Source organism: Photinus pyralis, unplaced genomic scaffold, assembly GCF_008802855.1.
Source record: "Photinus pyralis isolate 1611_PpyrPB1 unplaced genomic scaffold, Ppyr1.3 Ppyr1.4_LG10, whole genome shotgun sequence".
In the NCBI taxonomy this organism is placed as follows: Eukaryota; Metazoa; Arthropoda; class Insecta; order Coleoptera; family Lampyridae; genus Photinus; species Photinus pyralis.
Window position 1 is genome coordinate 2,897,558 of NW_022170250.1, and position 18,945 is coordinate 2,916,502.

Consider the following 18,945-nt stretch of genomic DNA (forward strand, 5'->3'; position numbering starts at 1 on the left):
CCGGTTCGCTCGGCAATTATTGCATGTATACATCTTGACATCAAATAATTGATTGAACTAGAAATATAGTCGAGCGAGCCGGAGGCGAGTTCGACACAAATTCAGCAAAGATTCAGCAATTGTACTGTTTTACAGTGCATTTAAGAAGTATATACGCGGGTCTCAGGTCAGGAAGCAGAGGACTCGCTGTCTTACTGGGATTGTAAAAAACGTCGATTGAGTGGTATGGGCCCCTAGACAAAAATAGGAAGAATTAGACAAAAATCAAACTTACAAGCAACGATTTGAAGAATCTGAGGAACCGCTAGAATTCGAGGGACTTACAGAAAAAATTGAATTGGAAAAATTTGAAGAATGACTTCAGTGATTTTTCAAGAAGTTGAAGATTCGGATAAACGTGAAACATGCTCGGTTTTAACGACCATTTTGGCCCAGAGGGAACCAAAATTTTGATCTAAGCACCAATTTTATTGAGGAAACAGTTAAGTGCTATGTATGACAGAGAGAAAAAAATCGGCAGCCGTGGTTATAACTTGGATTTCTCATGCGTAGATCCAACTTCTTTATTTATGGGCGAATTTTTCTGAAATTAGTAGATCCTGTAAAAGCAAATTGAAACCACGTGACAAAACATGGATTGCGGATGCGCAGACCCAGTTTCTTTATTTGTGGTTTAATTTTTTCGAAATTTTAAGGGAAAGTAGTGCTTATTAACAACAAATTAAACGCGCGTGCATCGGCAGACGAGCAAACACAAGAAAATAATTGCGCATGCGCAGACTTAGATACATTTCTTATTTGTAACTGAATTCTTCTAAAATTTTAGCAGAAGTTGCTTCCTATTTAAAAAATCACGAAAAATTAAAAAAAAAAAATCTTTCAACTTGAACTGGCGATAACCATATCTCAAAAACAACTGTCATGGCATCTTGTAGGGAAACCTAATCAATTTCTTCTGTGTGCTGGGTGGTATTCCACACTTCCCAGGCCCCCCGGTGCTACGCTCCTTTTGTTTTTGATTACTTTCTAGAGAGTATCATCAAATTTTATTTTTGTGGAAGAGACACGAGAGGATAAGGGTCCGACTGTGTAGCTCAGTGGTAGAGCGTCGGGCTACATAGCCAGAGGTCGGGTGTTCGAACCTGAGCTGAGGTAAGAATTTTCTATCTGGGACAGATATTGGAATTTCCTTAGATCACTCTCGAGATTCTGCCTTCTTTGAGCCCCGAAAAAAAAATTGTCTCAGATCGCCCGGAAAAAAATTTTCTTATGGAATGTGATTTGTAGAATCCATAATTTCAAACAGTTCCAAGATTGGGCTACTAGTTCAAAAGTTACAGCCCTTTGAATTTTTTTCGAAATTGGTTTCTAGTCTTTAACTTTTGATTGAGAAGTCTGATCGAAAAAGTACGAATTGTTTTGGATTCTACGCACCCAAATTAATAAGAAACTGTGTATTCCCGAGACATTTTAGTGTAGTCGATTTTTGGTAAAAAAGGAAGGTTATACACTGCCTTTTTTTGAGCCCCGAAGAAAAAATTGTCTCAGATCGACCCAGAAAAAAATTTTCTTATAGAATGTGGCCCGTAGAATCCATAATTTCAAACAGTTCCAAGATTGGGCTACTAGTTCAAAAGTTATAGCCCTTTGAATTTTTTTTCGAAATTGGTTTCTAGTCTATAACTTTTGATTGAGAAGTCTGATCGAAAAAGTACGAATGGATTTGGATTCTACGCACCCAAATTAATAAGAAAAAGTGTTTTCCCGAGAAATTTTGGTGTAGTCGATTTTTGGTAAAAAAAAGAAGGTTATACCCTGCCTTTTTTTGAGCCCCGAAAAAAAAATTGTCTCAGATCGACCCGGAAAAAAATTTTCTTATAGAATGTGGCCTGTAGAATCCATAATTTCAAACAGTTCCAAGATTGGGTTACTAGTTCAAAAGTTACAGCCCTTTGAATTTTCTTTCGATATTGGTTTCTAGTTCATAACTTTTGATTGAGAAGTCTGATCGAAAAAGTACGAATTGTTTTGGATTCTACGCACCAAAATTAATAAGAAAAAGTGTTTTCCCGAGAAATTTTGATGTAGTCGATTTTTGGTAAAAAAGGAAGGTTAAACCCTGTCTTTTTTTGAGGCCCGCAAAAAAAATTGTCTCAGATCGACCCGGAAAAAATTTTCTTATAGAATGTGGCCTGTAGAATCCATAATTTCAAACAGTTCCAAGATTGGGCTACTAGTTCAAAAGTTACAGCCCTTTGAATTTTCTTTCGAAATTGATTTCTAGTCTATAACTTTTGATTGAAAAATCTAATCGAAAAAGTACGAATTGTTTTGGATTCTACGCACCAAAATTAATAAGAAAAAGTATTTTTCCGAGAAATTTTGGTGTAGTCGATTTTTGGTAAATAAGGAAGGTTATACACTGCCTTTTTTTGAGGCCCGCAAAAAAAATTGTCTCAGATCGACCCGGAAAAAAAAATTTCTTATAGAATGTGGCCTGTAGAATCCATAATTTCAAACAGTTCCAAGATTGGGCTACTAGTTCAAAAGTTACAGCCCTTTTAATTTTCTTTCGAAATTGGTTTCTAGTCTATAACTTTTGATTGAGAAGTCTGATCGAAAAAGTACGAATTGATTTGGATTCTACGCACCCAAATTAATTAGAAAAAGTGTTTTCCCGAGAAATTTTGGTGTAGTCGATTTTTGGTAAAAAAGGAAGGTTATACACTGCCTTTTTTTGAACCCCGAAAAAAAAATTGTCTCAGATCGACCCGGAAAAAAATTTTCTTATAGAATGTGGCTTGTAGAATCCATAATTTCAAACAGTTCCAAGATTGGGCTACTAGTTCAAAAGTTACAGCCCTTTGAATTTTTTTCTAGTCTATAACTTTTGATTGAGAGGTCTGATCGAAAAAGTACAAATTGATCTGGATTCTACGCATCCAAATTAATAAGAAAAAGTGTTTTCCCGAGAATTTTTGGTTTAGTCGATTTTTGGTAAAAAAGGAAGGTCAAACACTGCCTTTTTTTGAGCCCCGAAGAAAAAATTGTCTCAGATCGACCCGGAAAAAAAAATTTTCTTATAGAATGTGGCCTGTAGAATCCATAATTTCAAACAGTTCCAAGATTGGGCTACTAGTTCAAAAGTTACAGCCCTCTGAATTTTTTTTCGAAATTGGTTTCTAGTCTATAACTTTTGATTGAGAAGTCTGATCGAAAAAGTACGAATTGATTTGGATTCTACGCACCCAAATTAATAAGAAAAAGTGTTTTCCCGAGAAATTTTGGTGTAGTCGATTTTTGGTAAAAAAGGAAGGTTATACACTGCCTTTTTTTGAGCCCCGAAAAAAAAATTGTCTCAGATCGACCCGGAAAAAAAATTTTCTTATAGAATGTGGCCTGTAGAATCCATAATTTCAAACAGTTCCAAGATTGGGCTACTAGTTCAAAAGTTACAGCCCTTTGAATTTTCTTTCGAAATTGGTTTCTAGTCTATAACTTTTGATTGAGAAGTCTGATCGAAAAAGTACGAATTGTTTTGGATTCTACGCACCAAAATTAATAAGAAAAAGTGTTTTCCCGAGAAATTTTGGTGCAGTCGATTTTTGGTAAAAAAGGAAGGTTATACACTGCCTTTTTTTGAGGCCCGAAAAAAAAATTGTCTTCAGATCGACCCGGAAAAAAATTTTCTATAGAATGTGGCCTGTAGAATCCATAATTTCAAACAGTTCCAAGATTGGGCTACTAGTTCAAAAGTTACAGCCCTTTGAATTTTTTTTCGAATTGGTTTCTAGTCTATAACTTTTGATTGAGAAGTCTAATCGAAAAAGTACGAATTGTTTTGGATTCTACGCACCAAAAATAATAAGAAAAAGTGTTTTCCCGAGAAATTTTGGTGCAGTCGATTTTTGGTAAAAAAGGAAGGTTATACACTGCCTTTTTTTGAGCCCCGAGAAAAAAATTGTCTCAAGATCGACCCGGAAAAAAAATGTCTTATAGAATGTGGCCTGTAGAATCCATAATTTCAAACAGTTCCAAGATTGGGCTACTAGATCAAAAGTTACAGCCCTTTGAAATTTCTTTCGAAATTGGTTTCTAGTCTATAACTTTTGATTGAGAAGTCTAATCGAAAAAGTACGAATTGTTTTGGATTCTACGCACCAAAATTAATAAGAAGAAATGTTTTCCCGAGAAATTTTGGTGCAGTCGATTTTTGGAAAAAAGGAAGGTTATACACTGCCTTTTTTTGCCCCGAAAAAAAAATTGTCTTAGGTCGACCCGGAAAAAAATTTTCTTATAGAATGTGGCCTGCAGAATCCATAATTTCAAACAGTTCCAAGATTGGGCTACTAGTTCAAAAGTTACAGCCCTTTGAATTTTCTTTCGGAATTAGTTTCTTATTATTATTAATAGCAACGTCGCACTTATTATTCCTTAAATGGCAGTTCAAAATGAACGGAGTCTTGCAAGATCTGTAGAGCAATTGTCGTTTAAAGGCCCGGTTTTTGAATAGATAATTTAAATACAATAAGTACTAGTGCGCCATCTCCATGGCAATCGATACACTTTCTATCAATTATAGTTTTAGAAGTCTAGTTGAGATGTCGCCACGTATGCACCTTCTTCTAAATTTTATTTGAATTTATGCGATTAATAGCAACGTTGTACTTATTATTCCTTAATTCAGTGCCGTTTTTAAATTTTTCGGGGCCCTGGGTCATTCGTTCGTGGAGGCTCTCCTTACCCTCAATAAAAACGGCAGATTGGGGTGATACAAGCAAATCCCTAATTTGAATATGGGCACTCGATATTTGTGTAGCCTGGTTTGTAGGCAACACATCATGCTCAATGAACAGAAAACATTTATTTTTGCAATTCGTAACTTCTTATGCATAGGAATTTATTTAAAGCCCTTGGAAGAACAATTTCAATAACAGGTACATTAAACTGAACCGTTTTACAACAACTTTCACAGGAAGATCGCACAAACAACACATTTTTTCGTGATTGCAAACTGCGTAACACTTTTGTCTTTTTCCGCTGCCAATTTCACTACCGTTTCTATAACCGTAATTCTATCAAATAAACTCTAGGCTCAATTCTTTAAAGAATAGCTTCGCACCATCGCCAGCTGCTGCAATCATGTAATCGTTCCGATTTTAACCTTGAGAAATTTGAATTGCATTAGAATGGGTTTTCTGCGAGTTCTCCACGGTGTCCTCCTGTTTTGGTTACAAAGCATTTCCCTTTTCAATTTGTGTTGTCTGAATTCAATGCTAACGTTTCTCATCCATCGAGAACTACATGTCTTCGATTGCAAGACCCAGAGCGAACAGTATCATATTCCGCAAAGGTTGAGTCTGCCGCTTTCCTATCACTCCCAGTAGCCAGTTCCCTAATTTAAACCTGTAAGCGAGAAAGGAATGATAACAAAGTTTAATTTTTGACTATAAAATAAACAAACATTCATTATGCATTTGAGGTTAAAACTTCAAATATCTATGGTTTTTTAACATAGATATATAAATACATAGATACAGCCATACCCCAACATAGTTCAAAAGGACGTACCATCTATTACCATCACTTTCGGCACATTAATTACGTATAGCGCTATCCTTTATAGAGATACCCTGAGCATGGAAGACAAGATTCGCATTATTTATTATAACTACTGTCAATCAAATTGTTAGCACAAATCACACAGAAAATTATCAGATTTGAGACTTTACAACATAAATAAACCGCCTTTTTATTTATTTAAATCGCATAGCAGCAAGAAATGTTACATTTAAAATGGAAGATGTTACTTATAAAGCTGGCAAATGAAGAATTTGAAAAAATTACAGCTGACAACTGGAAGAAAGTGTGTGAACATGTGGAAAGTGATTAATTTAAAAGAGAAGTTATATTTGGTTGATGTTGCTGAACTTTATAATACCTAAGTGTTAATAATGACAGTGATGATTCGAATTTGTCAATTTCATCTGACGATGATTCGGATTGTGAGCTTTTACAAACGTAATGAATGTTCACTAAATGAGTATTATCACCAATTGGATATCATTGTTAAGGTGTTGTATTTATTTTAAATAAATGTACACGTGTAGCTTACTTACTACAATTAGCACTATAATTTCAAAAAGAAACCCCACCGAATGGACATATGCCGAAAGGTAGGCAAGACGCGTAGCGACCAAAATTTGATATTGCACGCACACACAGTCTAAAAACTCGTTTCCCTAAGAATATTGGACGGATCCTTCTTTGTGATCATGATACAAACGCACTGCATCAACATCATATAGGCCAAAATGATAATTGGAAACGAATTCACTTCCTGTCGCAACAATTTCCTTTACCATTACGCCTAAAACCATGCAATTAAAATTAAAATGTTGAACATAAACTTTACTTACTTACGGTTTTTTTGATATTCTGCAAGCCAGCAATGAATTCACTGCAGCACATCATGCCAAACAGGGTAAACATTATCCCAAATTTGAATGGCGTAGTTCGATGTAATAAAACTATTTCAGGAATAACAATTATGGACGCGTCTATCATTATGGCAAGCACTAATGTTATTCGTATTCAATTGATAACGCAATAATTACATAATATTTAGTGAAAAAACCGCCCATCATGTTTAGGGCGAATATTTTTAGTTAGATTTGATTTCGCGCGATCGTGATATGTGTCAACTGTCACATGACTATGGGACGCGCTAAGTTTGTTTTAAGCGTCCGATTCGCGTACGACATAGTGGTTAATGCAATAAAAAGAGATAGAACATGTTTCTTCTTGGTTAGAAAGTAATGGAGAGATGTACAAATTTCTTTGATATGTTTTTTAAAAACCGAGGTACGTTTGTTAAGGATGGCTGTATCTAGGTATTTATATATCTATGTTTTTTAAACTAGAGCTTTGACATCTAACGTTAGTTTCATAAAGTACCTTACAAAATTAGTGTGGCGACATCTTTGAGGTGTAAGTTCCAACTAAAATAATGGTGGTAATAAAGTGTCCTGCATTTAGCGATAAAATGTTAGTCCCCAATAATAAAGACAGATGTCAGCACAATGTATTCTGCTTTGATTATTTTAATATTAACCAAAAACTCAGGCAAGCGCAAGGCTATCAACATTTTGGGATTTGTGCTTTTCGCTGTCAAAGGAGTAAACCACGAAACTCGAAAATTAAACATTTCGCTCCTGTATTATAGCCTATTCCTTTGCGTCATAGCGTTTTTGGAATGCCAAAGGACAGGGCGGGTAAACGGACGGCCGTCCGTATGTATACCTCTTTGGTATACCTAGACTTTTGACGATTTTAATAAAGTATCTGTTCGCAATACACGAGTTAAATCGCAATAAGAGTACGCCGCAATAAATAAGAATTTTAAATAGGTGATCATTTTAAAGACTTGAGAGTTAAGTTTCATGTATGTTAGGTTAGATACAATACAAGATTTGTAAAAATTTAAAACGCCCAAACTAATCTGACCTAAAACCTAACTACGACTCTAACCTAACCTTCGATCAACTCCTTGAACATTATCATGGTACCAGATTTTTGACCTAACCTAACTAGCACGCTAACCTAACCTCACTAAAATTTTATTTTAACCTTCGATCTCCTCGCACATTATATTCTCCTGATACCAGATTTCTGAGCTAACCATGGGCTGCATTTACTCTCAAGATTCACTCGGAACAGAATATGCGTTTATTTTGTTTGTACAGTTTTCAATATAAAAATTATTTACAGAAGTTGTACTTTATTTTCCTCCCTAATAACAAAACTGATAGGAAGATTACAGTACATTACAATAAGCACCTGGTCCTTCGCACTTTGCCGAAAACACTTACAAATTTGGTAGGTATCAGGAAGATATAACGTGAAAGGAGGTCTTTCAGTCCCAAATACACCTGTTCTTTGTAGACAAACTTACGTAAAAGTGTCTTGCTACTAGGAGAACAGAATTCACGGAGAGGTCTTTTTCTATCACTATGAGAGTTATTTCAAAGCTTAATTTCGATTTAAAAATTTGCCATTCTGTATCGGGATCATATGATGTGCGAGGAGGTGTTTCTTTTCCTAATACTACACCTGTTACTTGTCGACAAACTTATTCAAAGGTTAAAAAAGTTACAGCCCTTTGAATTTTCTTTCGAAATTTGTTTCTAGTCTATAACTTTTGATTGAGAAGTCTAATCGAAAAAGTACGAATTGTTTTGGATTCTACGCACCAAAATTAATAAAAAAAAGTGTTTTCCCGAGAAATTTTGGTGTAGTCGATTTTTGGTAAAAAAGGAAGGTTATACACTGCCTTTTTTTTAGCCCCGAAAAAAAAATTGTCTCAGATCGACCCGGAAAAAAATTTTCTTATAGAATGTGGCCTGTAGAATCCATAATTTCAAACAGTTCCAAGATTGGGCTACTAGTTCAGAAGTTACAGCCCTTTGAATTTTCTTTCGAAATTGGTTTCTAGTCTATAACTTTTGATTGAGAAGTCTGATCGAAAAAGTACGAATTGTTTTGGATTCTACGCACCAAAATTAATAAGAAAAAGTGTTTTCCCGAGAAATTTTGGTGTAGTCGATTTTTGGTAAAAAAGGAAGGTTATACACTGCCTTTTTTTGAGCCCCGAAAAAAAATTGTCTCAGATCGACCCGGAAAAAAAAATTTTCTTATAGAATGTGGCCTGTAGAATCCATAATTTCAAACAGTTCCAAGATTGGGCTACTAGTTCAAAAGTTACAGCCCTTTGAATTTTCTTTCGAAATTGGTTTCTAGTCTATAACTTTTGATTGAGAAGTCTGATCGAAAAAGTACGAATTGTTTTGGATTCTACGCACCAAAATTAATAAGAAAAAGTGTTTTCCCGAGAAATTTTGGTGTAGTCGATTTTTGGCAAAAAAGGAAGGTTATGCCTTTTTTTTTGCCCCGAAAAAAGAATTGTCTCAGATCGACCGGGAAAAAAAAAATTCTTATGGAATGTGGCCTGTAGAATCCATAATTTCAAACAGTTCCAAGATTGGGCTACTAGTTCAAAAGTTACAGCCCCTTAAATTGTCCGATTTTATTCGGGCGGCTTTATAGAAACAATCTTTTATATAGGCAACACACAGTACTTTCTTGCACGCAGATTTGGAAACCTCATATTGATAAAGTTGGTAACTTCCAAGTTCCATGGCCAAATTTGACACTAACAGCCGTGTATAATTTTCAACCTAGCTCTTTATGTATTTATTTTGATTATAAAATTATATCCTTCTTGAACATGCAATAAACAATTAAGAAATGCAGCTCATTATTTATAAGCATATTTTTATATGATTTACATATTAACCAAAAAATGTTTGTTAAGGATCCCTGCGGTATAATCTGTGTACTGGTAACTTATGCTGCTGTACTCTATGCGGATTATGTTGTAATACGATGGATTGTTCTGCAAACTATGTTCAATAGGTGCTTGCACGGTGTCATCTTGCACGAGAATAACTTGTAGTTTTTTAGCTTATGGGGTCCATTTAACGCCGTAGCCTTCAATACGATAGTCTTCTTTTTGATAATGGCACATATCAGGGCAGTTTTTTCGGATCCGGGCGTGGTGCCTCTTCCACAAAGTCGTGTCGACTTTTCAGATATTCATTCGGCTGAAACAGGTAAGACGCCACTGCTTAAATCAAGTATATAGGTAGGTCTGCAGGTTGTGAGCATGTCGATTGGACTGTCTGTACCAGATGCGAGATGTATAGACCGCCACGGGCGCATCACTGTCGCATATGCAAGCGGTGCATAAAAAGGATGGACCATCACTGCCCGTGGATCAATAATTGTGTCGGCGAGAGGAATCAAAAGTATTTTATGCAGTTTTTAGTGTATGTCGGTAATGGATCGAGCCAATTGAATATGTGACTATTTTTCAATCATATTTTGTAGCCATTTTAAGCGGGTATGCCATTACATTAGTCGTAGTTTCGTGGATAAAGGAATGTCCCGATTGTGATCCTACAATATTAATTAAACAATCACGAATGTAAGTATGGGTGCAACTCGATTAAGAAATTAAAAATTATAGTCTTAGTAAGTCATACAGGGTGTTCCAACTGAAGCTGGTTCTATTATTGTTAAGGTTTAATATGGCAGTTAGCCTTTAAACAAAATAGCATTTCAATTTCAAAAAATTGTCTCCTAATAAGAAAAATTGTAAAACTGCAAGTGTATTTCTGACAAAAAATTATTCATAGGGTGTGCCGAATGTCCGTAATAATACCGATTCTCTTTTTAGAATGCACTGTATAATACTGCTGCTAGAAAGTGCACTGTTCGGCATGTTTGTTGCGGCGATTCTGGTCGATCAACTGCAAGCAATATTCGGAGACGAAACGGGCGTCGAGCAGGTGCAACACAAAGGTCCATATCGAGCGCACAAATCAAAATACGCACTGCTGAGCGAAGTCTGCGGCCAGCAGCATCCGTTAATGTGGCTTCTTCCGTGCAATTCCACTTCGCGACGATTTGACACTCCACTAATAGATTACCATATTTAAATGTTATTTATCGCCAGTGTGAATGTTTTAGAGGCATTTATGTTACGTTTTTGAAATTTTATTATCGTAATAATTATTATTTTCGGTAGATGATCTATGCCTCTCTGCTAATTTTGACAATCGGCTTTAGCTCTTAACGGAATTGATCTCATAGGTGGAGCAGAAATGGCATAGTTTATCTACTCGGCTTTGTCAGTCTCACTTCACCGCTTTGTAAATGTAAGTCGTGGTAATTAATGTAGGTACTGTAATACCAAAGGACGATATTTATTATTTACATAATTAATGTAACTAATAAACAATTTTTACAATTTTTGATAATCTTTTTGTAAAAGATTCCTTAACATTTAAAATATAAACTTTACAACTTATTTATAATAAAAAGTATCTTAATTACGCTAACGGTATAACCTAGTCAAGTCTTTGAGTGCGTAGGTAACTGATTTGGATGTGTCGGACCTATAATTAAACAAAAAGATATAAGTAACAACATTCTGCGCATACAATTAATTTCATCAAAGGGAATCCACTAATTTTTGTGTGTAAAGAAAACATCCGACAGATTAAGGACTCTGGGTCCCAAATTTAAATTAAATTAAACACCCACTTAGGATCTAGCTATAAGCTTCAAGCCTTGAATATCAATAAGGTGAGAATTACAAAAACAAAACAAGATCACATTGATTTTATTATATGGAACGCTCTGTATATATGCTTATTCAGTTTTTAAAAATATGCTTTTTACGCGCCATATACTGAAGAAAATAGAAACGTTCTTGAGGATCTTCTTTAACATAAGAGGGTATCTATATATTGTAAGTTATTTTTATACAGTGCGTTTAACGTTTAACTTAAACTGGAACATACGATTTTGCATGCTTATGTTCCATTTAAAAAAAAGCGTCAACCTATAAGAGTAGTTCAAATGGGTGGTAGGTGCAATGTACAACTGTCACCTACAAATCTACCGCCCTGCAGATAAATTTCAAAAATGCTGTCTAAAGAGATGAAAATTGAAACTATAAATTTATACAAAGTCCACGATTTACTTGCAGTTCAGTATCCTGATGAACCAATACCTTCCATTTCAACGTACATAACCTAAAAAGGCTGGTTCAGTTGCGACTCCCACAAATTTTCAATACTGTGTGTATAGTTGTGAACCGCACACATCCTATATAATAGGTTGATGCGTTTTTTCTTAAAATGTAAAGTCACTAGATATAGAAAGTACCCTTAGACTATGAAAGAAAGGGGACTGACAATATCCTATCCAGCGCAATGCTGCGCGGTGAAACCTGGGGCGGCCATATTTTCGGAGCCAAAATTTGTTTAATTTTTCATTTTCGTGATTATGCGATCCTTAAGTCTCGAAATATGCGATTGAAAACATTATTGGACAATGGTACATTGTAGTGCACGGAAGTAATAGCCAAAAAACACACGAAAGTATTTTGTTTCACAGGTATAAATTTGAGGTTAGTTTTCGGTGGAATAACAAACAAATGTGGGCTACACTTTACGATCAATATTATCACTCCTCATTCTTTCCTTCTCTAAGAAAGTACCGCAATCATCCGCCATTTTTGGGCAAATTTGCTGCCAACTTAAAAAAATTGACAAATAAAATCTGAATAGCTGTCATTTTTTATAACCTAACTTCATAGTACTGTCATGTTTTATAAAAATATATACAGATATCTCCAAACAGGTGGAACAATCCCTTACATTAAAGTTACTAGAATCTGGTAACTTCCGCCATTTTTGGGCAAAAATCATGCGTTCTCTTTCTAACACACGAGCCCAATGGATTGCGGTACTTTCTATATTTAGTGACTATTAAAATGGAACATACAGTGCCACCATGCTCAGAAAAGCCCCGGAAAATATGCGAACTAATTTTGAAATAATTCAGGCTGGCCAATAGAAAGTCTGCAAAACGACGCGATACATTCCACGCCATAATTATTATTTATTCCGTTTTGACAGTTGACGCTTCACATTATTTTAGTTTACACTTTGCTTCTTGTATTTGCTTTATTTTACGTTTTCCGTCTCCAGTTTTATACCAACTTGCATATAGCTTGGATCTACGATCTGATAAGGTATTTAATTCCCTTAGTGTTTTTAAATTTTGCATCAGAATGTACGGTCTAAATTTCTAGCGCCCTCGGACACGCCCTATCAGGGACTTTTTGATCTTGGTGCCACTGTAGGAAATCACCATTGCATGCAAAATCGTACGTTCCAATTATGATAAACGTTATACACCCCTCAAATACCACCTACACCTTGGCGCAGTGGCGGAGGCCACATGCAGACTTTGTAGATGGCTAAACACATTCTATTTGGATGCGTGGCCGAGCAAAAACTAAATGACCTCGGCGAGAACAAGCTGAAACCGCACGAAATAGGGGAATCAGTGCAGTAATTAGCTTCTTCAATCGGCTAAAACTACTCTAAAACGAGTGAGGGCAGCACACAAATCCTTAGAGGATTAGGTGCTTGAAGGCTAGACTGCCTTACCCTTACATACAATACCAGAACCAAGTGATCGATTACATTTAAGAATCTGCAAAAGACATTCTGCTCGAAGTAATTTTAATATTCCTAAAGGAATCGACCCATGCGTCATTTGCGTATTTATTAGAGTTCAATCAAGCGAGGCGATAAAGGGTAAGGAGTATTATTGCTAAACTAGCCGTGGGTCAAATAAAAATGAATTGTGATATTAAAATTGTTTGCCAGTGCCATAGCCTACTGAAAACAGCTTTTAAAAAATTAGTGGACCACCTTTGTGGTAAAAACTCTACATACCTTGTAATCGAAATGTAAATTGCTTGTAGTTGATCAGGTGTTGCGGTCACGATACCTCCGTGTCCTTGCTTCGGTAACGAGTCCAATGCTGTCGTTAACCATTTGCTGGTAACTTCGTGATCTAACTGAAGAAGTTCGACGAAGACATCAGCCATTTCGGAAAGCATATACGAGTGCAAATAAAAAACGCAGGCATGGATCAGATTCGTGATGAGCTGTTGACCGTACTCGTTGAGAATGGATTGAATCATAGCTTTCCGTTTATCGTAATCCGGATGTTGTTTTCCCGTGTGCCCGGAGCTTATGAGGTCGTTAAAAAATTTCATTACGGACATGTTAGCTTCTTTGTGATCCAAAGAGCAGGCGAGTAGTGAACACTGCAGAATTAACGGCAATGCGGTGCATTGTAGGAATTCCATCGGGGCGCGCTGCAGTAACCTCGCGCACAGTCTAAAGAAGTCGTCCACGGTGTCGGGGTGATTGCGTAAACCATTTTCTTGTTGCAGAAGGTTAAAAGTTGGATTGATGAGCGCTTTTAACATCTCCAACAGTCCCGCTATACAATTGGGATCAACGGCGTATTCGTCGACTAGGATACTTCCAACGTAGAGAAAGCAAGAATGTTGGTGTGTGTTATAAATTTGAACGAGTTGACTAATAAGAGGCTGCAGTAGCTCTGACAGTTGTTGACTGACGCATCGTAGCATAAATCGAATACTTCGACAGCACCGCTCCATTATTCTGACGTCGCCCTGATACTTTTCCATTACGTGGCTAAGTACGGGCCACACCTCTAAAGCGGTGCTCTTGCAGGGATTCGTCTCGCCTTCGGCCAACGGCACGTAAAGATTTCGAAAGATGGACGACAATCTATCGAGCCACATTACCGGATCGGTCTTCATTCCGCGTCCCGTCGGCGCGTTCTGTTTCATTAATTCGCATAACGGATTCGTTTGAAGAAGGCATAGTTCTCGAAGCGTGGCGGGAATATCGTTGTGAGGCATGCAACTGACAATCGCCGTGACGCCCTTCAATAGACCGATTATCGCGCTGTTCGCTATCGCAAGTGTGTCTATTTGGCCCAACAATTGCAAAAGTACGGGAATGTGTCTTGGCATGTGGTCGTTACATGCGGCGCAAATGTTTTGTAGCGCAGTGGCGGATGCGCCGCCTATGCGCGGCTGCGATAAACAACAGACTAGGAAATTCAGAACTAGATCTAAGGTGGCCGGATGTCGTTCGATCCATTCGCATAGTTCGCCTAGTAGGAGAATAGACGTGTACTTTACGGCGACGTGAGTATTTTCAGGTAAATTCAGTATAGCCTCCACTACTTTCGGTACAATGTCATTTTCATCACTGTAACAAGAGTATAACTTTAAAACATTGAGGGCAATACAATGGTATGAAACTAATAACTATTACACAAGCTATAACTAACTACTAGGTGGGCCAAAAGAAATCACCCTATTGGAAGATGCTCTTATTTTTGCAAATGGCGGCCAATGTCAAATCTGTTTTGACATTTGTGAACTAGACAGGTTTAGAATACAAGTGAACAAGCCATGGAGCGATACACTCTCCAAGAACGCGTAATAATCGCGTCTATTTTTTTTGCGTAACAATTCATCTCTCGTTTTGACGATATACACTGGCCCGCAAGGTCGCCCGATTTAACCGTTCCAGACTTTTTTTGTGGGTTTTTTGAAATCCCGTGTTTACGTGAACAAGCCTGAGACCCTGGAAACCCTCAAGGACAACATTCGACATAAGGGTTAATTACTCATTACAAGGAGTAATAAACCATCATTATGTTGTACTTTAAATGAATAAATAAATACCTCACTGTTTTCCTGCATTTGACAAACTGAAATCTTATGAAACTGGACAATGTCAATCAATAAATTAACTGAGTAAGACATGACCAGTAAGCATATCTTATAAATATACAGGGTCTTCAATTAAAATTTATATATTTTTGCGGAAACGTTTAAAATAAATAGAATAAGTGAAAAAAGTGAAAAGTATTTATACTTACGTCAGAATGCTTTTGGCGACCGCTTGCATGACAAACAGAGACGCTTCACTAGCGTCCCAGGTGACACCGGGCACCTGCAAATTTAAAAACATCTGCCGAAAGCAGTTACTGCCGCCCACAATAAAAACAACATCTTTAATAAGTTCAAACACTTTCATCCGAAACTCCTTAAAATCGTCACCACTTTCGAGCAACCCCTCGTGATCGGGTTCCATCTGGCTGTGTCGGCACAGGGCGGTAATTAGCCTCTCTACGTAAGGCTTGAATGCGTCCGTGCAGTTATAATCGTGCCTCTGATAAAGTTCCTCGCTTAACAAAAACCACAAGTTAAAAGTTATCTCGGCCACTTCGTAGTCGTGATGTCCGACGCACATTAAAATCAGATCCAGCACTTTTATCGTAAAGTGCTGCTGGTCTCGATTGCTATTCGATATAATTCTATTCAAAAACGATTCGCCTAGCTCGGTGAAGATTCGACAGTAGTTCATGGACTTTTCTTGATCTTCGTTCGCGACCGATAAATGGTAAGGCACTTCCAGGGTTAGTACTTTATTAAACAGCAACATTTCAAGTACCTGCTGAGTACCAACGAAATTAAAAAACAATAACTCAACACAAAATCATAGGGTAAAGAATAGCAACTTCCATGTATTTTTTCAATTGTGCTACTGCACGAGGTGCCCTCTATTCTTTACACTATGGCAAGCTCAACACTGATTCGGCACTTGAACTCACCTGGTGATTGTTATTATCTTCTAAACATCGTAAAATTGTACAAACGCAATCAGTGGCGCTATCGTGCAAACTTCCGGTGACCGGCTGCAACTTCTGCCCGTCAAATTTCTGATTTAACACCTCAAAGACTCTCGTTATAATCACATTATCAACTAAACTATCGAGTGATATCGCGTTTACGGTAACCCACGACGTAAAGCAGCGTATAATCTTAATGTTCCCCTGAATGTTACCGTTTAGATCGTCGCCGAAACTGTTGCAGCAGTGCTTCAAAAATTCGTTTACTGTCGGCGAGCACAACTTCAAATTATCTAAAATTTCGGTACGTCGATTCTCTCCCAGTCTCACCGACCGTCCCTCCAGTTCTTCGGGTAGGACCGTTAAGATTTCAAGAAGAGGCCATACGTTGGTCTGTGAGAATTTGTTGATTAGATCGTATAGGGGTTGCGTCCAGTTCGGCATCTGTAACACCAGATCGGCCAGTGCGACGCACAATTGCGTTACTATCACAGTATCTGTGTGTTCGTTAATTTGACTAATGTGATCTAATAGCGAGTCGCGCAGGGAAATGTGAGCGTCTACGGGTAGTTCATAGAAGCATTGCTGTATTTTCGTGCGCATTGTCTGTGCGGCAAAGTAGCACGACTCGAGGTCTCGTTTCAAATGTAGTAATTCATCGGCAATGGTCCACGCGTGTACCTAAAGGTTCTCGTTGCATTAATGAGATTGGGAAGCAATCTGTTACCGATTTTTGTAGATCTTCAAGCCAGTGAGAAGCTCTTTCCTTCTCGGAGGTATCCGGGTTGTTGTAAAGCGAGGAAATGGCGAGTAAGACAACATCCAAACTAGGTTTTTGCTCCATAATTATTAGTGACACACAATTTACAAACTTTTTACATAAAAACTATCATTTTAAAAAGTAAAAAACCAAATCAGTTAGTACAATCATAAATAAAGAAGTTGGCTTTAAAATGAACCACTACCAACACATTCGCTTTAGAGGTTAAATTGCACCGGTAGTGAACCGTTGCGGCACAGTAGCCACTATCAAATTCAAACGGTGATAATCTTAGACCATATAGTACATGGACTGCTAATTGTAACGAAAATATGGTCAAGGACATCGCCTGGGTATGTGAGTTTCAGGGTAAACGAGTCTGTCCGAAGTTGTCCGATTAGATACGATTTGAGACTGTCAACCTATAAATTAACAAACGTCAATTAATTAATCGCCTAGATATGCCAAAAAAGCAAACCTATCCGTATTTGTAGACGTATAGAAGATAATCAAGAGTATTTAAAGCTTCCCGTACTACGCGGTTCCCATAAAAGCTACTCTTTACGCGATCCGAGTGGTGTTCATACGGCTTTAGTTTACCCTGAGATTCACATACCCACGACTACAGTGCCCTCTATCCGTGACCACCCATTTTGTATTGAAAGCATAGGGATAATAGCAGTCCATGTACTTATGGTCTAAAGGTAAGTTCATAGCTCTCCGTTCATACGTTTCCGTTTGTCCGTTAGCCAATCAGAAGACAGCAAATTTTTAAATCGTACGTCGTCCGTTTACGACGGAAAAGTTGGTTGAAGTTGAACATTTACGTTTCCGTTGGTCCGTTTTTAACAAGAGTGAGGTTATGTTTGGTACGTTAGACGTTACCAGCGTTCGCCTACTCGTTCTTCACGGTAATATGCCAGATAGCAATGTGTTCTTACTTTGGTACCATTTTTACATACTGAAAATCACTGACGGTACAGTACAAAATAAAGTTTAGGTTATGATTATACTTGCAAATGTACAATGTGGACGGATTGCTATGAACCTTAACAAAATGTACTATCCGTTTGACGGATCAACGCAACGGATGAACGGAGAGCTATGAACCCACCTTAAGGTGATAGTCACTCTCAGAGAGTAAGAAATTTTTCGTACTTCCGGGACTAAAGTAACAACTTCACTCCATTATGACAAGTACTGAAGTGTCACTTTTTGTCCCGCCGGGATTAAAATTAGACGAAAATCCCGGAAGGATGAAATTACTAACAAGGCAATTTCAGTAGGTTGTTCCACATTTTGTATGCGGCACCACTTCTTAAACGCATCGTACTGCTGCTCATATAGTTTTTTGGATTTCGGTGGTATCGATTCTTTACCTACTTTGGCCGCTTTTTATCAATATCAAATACACCTTTGTCACCCACCACCAAAATTATGACACTAGCAATGACAGTTTCCAAATTATTTTTGTTACCATGGCATAGGGATTGTCATACCAACGCAACGTTCCTATGGTAACTTGTTAAGCAGCGATTTTTTGAAAGAACGCGTTCTCTAACTCCATACCACAGAATAAGACCTTCACAGAACAGAAACATAAATGGCGCTAAATTGTCACTGATTACAGCGTTTCCCGTGGTTGTACGGAGAACTATTTATCGCAGACTCAAATATTTTTTTGCAAAACCTGTAATTTTGCTCGTTACAGGAAATATTTTTACCGTCGATTTTATACGTACACATGGTTTTACACAAGTCAATTTTGACTTTTGAAAGATTTAAAATATGAACAAGTTATGTGACTTTAAAAAGTGTTATGTGGCGGATTATAACAATAAAATATCAAAAAGGCATCGTTTCCCATATTTTGAAACAGATTGTTTTGTGCTTGAAACGCGAAGAGGATTGAAATGTGCTGTTATTTCTCTCCTATTTATGCAAGGTATGGAATTTATAAATTACCAACGGTATAGGCGCAAAAGGGTGTAGACTTGAGTTTTATATTTATATAGACG

At 37.2% G+C, this 18,945-nt stretch overlaps 2 protein-coding genes across 3 annotated transcripts; one reads left to right on the plus strand and one right to left on the minus strand.

Moving 5' to 3' along the window:
• The first annotated feature begins 9,185 nt into the window (after positions 1 to 9,185).
• On the plus strand, positions 9,186 to 10,872 carry LOC116161348 (palmitoyltransferase ZDHHC3-like). Its single transcript, XM_031474674.1, has 5 exons — positions 9,186 to 9,474; positions 9,523 to 9,671; positions 9,716 to 9,895; positions 9,949 to 10,045; positions 10,298 to 10,872. The coding sequence occupies exons 1-5, from the start codon at positions 9,362 to 9,364 to the stop codon at positions 10,557 to 10,559; spliced, it is 801 nt and encodes a 266-aa protein (XP_031330534.1). The 5' UTR covers positions 9,186 to 9,361; the 3' UTR covers positions 10,560 to 10,872.
• Positions 10,819 to 17,218, minus strand: LOC116161347 (transportin-3-like). Of its 2 annotated transcripts, none has more exons than XM_031474673.1 (5): positions 16,895 to 17,218; positions 16,150 to 16,848; positions 15,415 to 15,989; positions 13,377 to 14,735; positions 10,819 to 11,018 (listed from the first exon to the last, which is right to left on the minus strand). In XM_031474673.1, exons 1-5 carry the CDS (start codon positions 17,009 to 17,011, stop codon positions 10,958 to 10,960), a joined length of 2,811 nt encoding a protein of 936 aa, XP_031330533.1. In that variant the 5' UTR covers positions 17,012 to 17,218; the 3' UTR covers positions 10,819 to 10,957. The 2 variants fall into 2 exon arrangements, with proteins under 2 accessions (XP_031330533.1, XP_031330532.1); XM_031474672.1 differs by having other exon boundaries at positions 15,415 to 15,992; positions 16,895 to 17,217.
• Between the last annotated feature and the right edge of the window lie 1,727 nt (positions 17,219 to 18,945).

What these genes read in the sequence shown, in the direction of transcription:
- LOC116161347 (XM_031474672.1), bottom strand. Translation starts at nt 17,011, where the DNA reads ATGGAGCAAAAACCTAGTTTGGATGTTGTCTTACTCGCCATTTCCTCG. An exon ending in TTGAAGATCTACAAAAATCG is followed by an intron (nt 16,849 to 16,894) that starts GTAACAGATTGC and finishes GAGAACCTTTAG; the next exon opens with GTACACGCGTGGACCATTGC. An exon ending in GTCGCCAAAAGCATTCTGAC is followed by an intron (nt 14,736 to 15,414) that starts GTAAGTATAAAT and finishes CTCTTGTTACAG; the next exon opens with TGATGAAAATGACATTGTAC.
- LOC116161348 (XM_031474674.1), top strand. Translation starts at nt 9,362, where the DNA reads ATGTTTGTTAAGGATCCCTGCGGTATAATCTGTGTACTGGTAACTTAT. An exon ending in GCAGTTTTTAGTGTATGTCG is followed by an intron (nt 9,896 to 9,948) that starts GTAATGGATCGA and finishes CATATTTTGTAG; the next exon opens with CCATTTTAAGCGGGTATGCC. An exon ending in TTAATTAAACAATCACGAAT is followed by an intron (nt 10,046 to 10,297) that starts GTAAGTATGGGT and finishes TTCTCTTTTTAG; the next exon opens with AATGCACTGTATAATACTGC.